Here is a 5,668-nt window from a genome sequence, read left to right on the forward strand (position 1 = left end):
CTCTCTCTCTCTCTCTCTCTCTCTCTCTCTCTCTGGTACACACGTGTTTCCCAGACTTTATCATTGTGGACACTATGAAGGCTTGTCTGATAAGAGCAATTCATTACTGGAAAACAGGACCTGATACTTATTTTTTTTCCTCAAATGAAAGAATATATGGAGATAAATTAGGTTAAGAAAGCATAATTTTCATTGGGTTTATTGCTATTGGACCATTTGCTCCAAAAACTGAAACAATGATCAACCAATAAGGAAATTATACTCAAATCTTCTTTTCTGTGAAATTAACCTCAAACAAGCAAAACTTTGTATAAAATTTCCATGGTTCATTACACTATTGAACAAAACTCCTTCTTTATTTCCTTGGAAGAGACTGTGCACTTTAACAAACAGCTTGTTTACTTTGTTTCCCAGGGACTTACATAGCATTGGCATAGTCCAGTCACAGCATCGTTCATAAGATAGTTCATGTGGGGCAGCAGCCCACTTAGAAGAAAGGTGATGAAGAACTCCCATTTTCAGTTTTGGAAACTGAGCAAAGAGAGGTTAGGAACTGGTAGAATCTGGTTTTGAATCAAGACATTTTAGTGTTGTTAGTTTTTACTTGTCTCAGTTTTTTTTTCCTGTTGTTGGGATTGAAGATATTCCAACAATATCAACTGAAGAGAGAACGGGTTTCTTTTGGCTCACAGTTCAAGGTATAATCCATCATTGTGGGGAAGTCAAGGAAGTAGGAACTTGAAATAGCTGGTCACATCGCATCTACAATGAGGAACAACAAGTGATGAGTATGCATTGTGCTGATTGGTAGAGTCTAGTACCCCCTGCCCAAGGAATAGCCCTGTCCACAGTAAGATGGATCTCTCTACATTAATTATCCAAATTGAATTAATCCACAAAAGGCATGCCATGATGCCCCTCTCTCAGGTAAATCTATATTTTCTCAAGGAGATGCTAGATAACATTTGTCTATTCTCTACTCTTTACTATCTCTATCTATCTATCATCTATCTATCTATCTATCTATCTATCTATCTATCTATCTATCTATCTATCTATCTTTCCATCTACCTACCTGTCTATATATAGATACAGATATGGTCTCACAGTCACCCAGTCTAGGCTATCTGGCTGAATTTCCACTCTAACACTGGCATCTGCTTCCTCTCCCAGTCTTTGCTGTCTGTGCTAATTAAGCCTTCTATGTGCAGTTGATAACATTTATGCAATTTTCATGTTTTTAAATAGTATTTAACCTACAGGTTTATAAGCCACATCAGGAATAGCAGCCGGATATTTCCTGTTATGCTAGATACCCAGAGCAGATCAAAGTAAACCTTTCTATTATAAATCAGTCCCAGGCAGTGTTAATTTTTCTTCTACACTGTACTTTCATAGCGTGGTCTTTATATTTCTAATAATTGCTTATCTCTTCTGCTTTATTTTGCAGCTAGTCATGTAATGACTTGGCACTCCTGTTGAGTTGTAAGGTCATTGAAGATAGAGACTATTAGTTGTCTTTGTGGTTGACATTTTCTTTACCTTGGCCTCTATCCAAACTGAATCTAATTTATAGATGTGATAGTCAAGTAACAACTTAAGTAAATTTAAAGAGTCAACTATTAAAGTATTAAGTTTAGAAAAGTTCCATGTAGGGGCTGTAGAGATGGCTCAATGGTTAAGAATATTGATTGTGCTTCCGAAGGTCCTGAGTTCAAATCCCAGCAACCATATGTTGGCTCACAACCATCCATAATGAGATCTGATGTCTTCTTCTAGGTATCTGAAAACAGCTACAATGTACTTACATATAATAAATAAATAAATAAATAAATAAATCTTTTTGTTTGTTTGTTTGTTTTTGTTTTTTTGTTTTTGTTTTTTCAAAACAGGGTTTCTCTGTATAGCCCTGTCTGTCCTGGAGCTCACTTTGTAGACCAGGCTGGCCTTGAACTTAGAAATCCACCTGCCTCTGCCTCCCAAGTGCTGGGACCACCGCCCGGCAAATAAGTCTTAAAAAGGAAAGGGTCCATATAGACTTAGTAGTGAAGACAGGTCCTTTATGCTGTGAAGAGTAGCAAGGAGGCACACCAGAACTGGGAGAAGATGAAAAGGCAGTCAGTGGTGGTAGTTTGTATGGAGGCAGGTCATGGGGAACCTTAGAAGATATGGTAAGAATTTGGGATTTTAAATATGATGGAAACCACTGGAGCATTTTGGCTAGAGCAAGGACATATGACTTATATTTAAGGAGTACAATCTGATTGTGAAGGGAGTAGGTTATATGAGGAACATGAATAGAATCGGGTGGACAAGATGGCTCAGAAGCTGTTTTAGGGTTTGAAGAGACACAATAATGACCAAGGCAACTTTTATAAAGCCAAACATTGAATTGGGGCTGGCTTACAGTTTGAGGTCATTATCATCATGGAGAGAAGCATGGCAGCAGACATGGTGCTGGAGGAGAAGTTGAGAGTTCTATCTTGATCTGAAGGCATCCAGAAGAATCTGACTTCTAGGGAGCTAGGAGAAGGGTCTCAAAGCCCACCCACAGAGATATACTTTCTCCAACAAGGCCACACCTCCCACGGGTCAAGTATATTCAAACCACCACACGAGGTAAAGTTGCTTGGGGCAAGCTAGATAACAACTTGATCCTTGGAACACATATGGTAGAAGGAAGGAACCCACTCCCCAGAGCTGTTCTCTGAACTCCACTTATATGCTGTGGCACACCCCTGCCCCAAAGAATAGAATCAGGAAGAACAATTATGGGCCAGTGAGGTAATCTGGGTTAGGCATTACCTGATTAACTTGGGGATAGAATGGTATAAAGTGTTTAGAGTCTGGATATATTTGATGTTAGAATCCAGGAAATTTGGAAAGAACTTTTACAGGGTCTGCAAATATCTATCTATCTATCTATCTATCTATCTATCTATCTATCTATCTATCTATCTATCTATCATCCACCATCTGTCTAGAATATATGTGTGAAGAAATGGAGGGTAGATAATGAGTTCTGGTAAGTTTTGAAGTAGTGTCTTGGTTGTCTTTCTATTAGCCTCAAATTGCTTCTAAGTAAGAGTCAACTTTTTAAAAATTATCAGTTTTATTTGTAGACTGTAGCTAGTATTTATTTAAAAGTTTTCTCAGAAGAAGAGCCTTGGCAGGATTCTTTAAGAGTCTTTGAATTTTTTTTTATTTTGTTTTCCTTTTATATTTCTACTATGAAAAATTCTTAGAGAACCCTTGTTCATATTAGAGTTTTACTAAGCTAAATAGGAAAGATTGAATCTTTTCTTGAGCTTTCACATTCCACAGGAGTGTTCTGAGTTGTAATTAAGAGAAGCTGATCAACACTAAATTGGAGTTGTGTTTGGAGCACAGTGGGTAAGGATCAGAATGTGGTGTGGTGCGGTGGACGATGAGAGGAAGCCCGGTAAGGTTGAGCTGGGCTAGAAGCACCAGAGAACCAGAAGGGATGGTAGGAACTGTGTCTGCTCTAGACTCCAGGCCCCTGTCACAGAGAGAACTGTGGCCCTCAGTCACTTAGGGACAGCACCCACAAATCCCTCTTCACATAGAAGAGGCATCTCAAGCCAAGCCAATAGGAAGCACCTACTGTCAGACCCAACCCACCCCAAAACTGTATGTAAGATCCTATCCAGAAGGAATAAAGGTGTGTGAGAATTACTCCACTGTCTAAGAGCATCTGTCACAGAGCTGTCACACTGCCTGGGAAGAGAATGCTCTCCCAAAGCGTTCACTACCAGAGCTGTAACACTGCCTGGGAAGAGATGCTCTCCCAAAGCGTTCACAGTCGGAAGCTCCCCTGCACTCTACTTGCTCTCTAGCAGCCCTTCCACCAGCGTGGCTCAGCTCAGCTCAGCTTGGCTCAGCTTTGCACCAGCAGTGCAGTGTCTTACAGCAACACTGGCTGACTGGGACAGCAGCTGCAGCAGCAGTGGAGGTGCAGAGCCACTTCCTCTCTTGCTCTTGCCCTTTCCCACTTGCTGGCACTCTCCTGCCAGGCTTGGCCAGAAGTCTCCGCAGATAGCTTCCAATGTGTGTTTTTGTACACAGACAATCTGGGTTTGGGCTGTAGGTTGGTCCACTACTCTGTAAAGTGGTAGAAAAGCATCAGTGAATCATTTTACCCTTTGAGACTTAGCCTTTCCAACTGTGAAATGGAACCAGCTCCTAACTATCTCATGGTTATTGTAAAAATGAGGTATAATCATATTTTCTTAGTAAACACATCACACAGACATTAAAATTTCATGAATTCCAAATCTCAGTAAAGTCTCTGAAGTGATTATAAAGCAATGTACTGAAAAATATGTGTGCAAAAAATTCTGTATTTATATATTACTTTAATGTATACACAAATATATACAATGAAATGTCTAAGTTCAGAGAGTTGATCTATAGATGTTAAATAATAGTAAGAGAAAAATTAATAAGGTCTGTGGTGTACTAGGATGCATAGAGATAACAATATTGTTATCTATTGTATATTCAAAAATCTAGAAGGGTTTTTGTATATTTTCACTATAGAAAACCTAATAAATATTTCAGGTGATCGACATGTTTAACCTGATTTAAACATTAAATATATACGTTTTGAAGCATATAGGTCTCATAAATATTCATTTTATCTTTTATAAATTATTTAAAATGAACACAATGTCTAAAAGGTTATGACTGAAGAGAAATACCTTTACTTTACAGGTATTGGTTTGCCTTGAGAACGGGTTACCATGTGGTTTTCAAACACAGCGACAGGAAGAGTAATTTTATGGAGGAACAAATGGATCCTCACAAAGAAGCAATAGACATGACCACCGACTTGAGCATGCTCAGGCTATTTGAGACTTACCTGGAAGGCTGCCCGCAACTCATCCTCCAGCTCTATGCCTTTCTGGAGCATGGCCAGGCAAATTTAAGTCAGTGTAAGTCTTTCTTAATACCCCAGGTTAGATGTATGCCACCAAGATCTTATGATAACTGTATAAATTCCAGTGCTGATTTCAAATTTTTTAATTCCTAAGGTTTTTTTAAGTGAAATTCACCATGTTTCAAATATTAAGATGTGTGTAAAGATATAATCTCTCTCTGATCTTCATGTTCCTTCCCTTGTCTGCCCCAAAGGGGAACAGTGTGTGTGACACCCTCCTGCTGTCAGTTATGAGGCAGTCCTTCAGAGAACTTGGAAAACGTGTATGCTATGTTTTCTTTTATTTCTTTCCTTAAGATCGACAGGGTAGTACTTGGCTTGTTTTTCGTTCTGCTGTACGGCCTGTGGAACTGTCCGAGTTGGTACGGAAACTTTCCTCATTTTTCTTCTCACACACATTGTGCTACAAATGAGAGATAAATTACAATTTACTAACCAGTCTGTTGTTTATGTTAATTTAGGTTGTTTAAAAATATCTGACTATTAAATGATGCGTCAATTAAGCTTTTGAATCTTTATGCTGTGGTTCTGTCCCTATCATTACTGTTTTTTATTGATCTTTTTAAAAATTAGAATAGATTTTTTCCTACAATATATCCTCAATAGTTTCCTCTTCCTCTGCTCCTCCCAGTACTCCCCACTCTCCTCCCAGTACTCCCCATCCTCCTCCCAGTACTCCCCACCCTCCACCCAATACTCCCCACCCTC

General features: G+C 39.1%; 1 protein-coding gene across 1 annotated transcript in view; it reads left to right on the forward strand.

Moving 5' to 3' along the window:
• The window catches only part of Xkr9 (XK related 9), a 50,634-nt gene that overhangs the window by 30,437 nt on the left and 14,529 nt on the right, over nucleotides 1-5,668 (forward strand). Inside the window, exon 3 of the mRNA XM_031368797.1 lies at nucleotides 4,735-4,955. Within this exon, the coding sequence (XP_031224657.1) occupies nucleotides 4,735-4,955 (221 nt within the window). The remainder of the gene's footprint in view (nucleotides 1-4,734; nucleotides 4,956-5,668) is intronic.

Source organism: Mastomys coucha, unplaced genomic scaffold (assembly GCF_008632895.1).
Source record: "Mastomys coucha isolate ucsf_1 unplaced genomic scaffold, UCSF_Mcou_1 pScaffold14, whole genome shotgun sequence".
NCBI classification, from domain to species: Eukaryota; Metazoa; Chordata; class Mammalia; order Rodentia; family Muridae; genus Mastomys; species Mastomys coucha.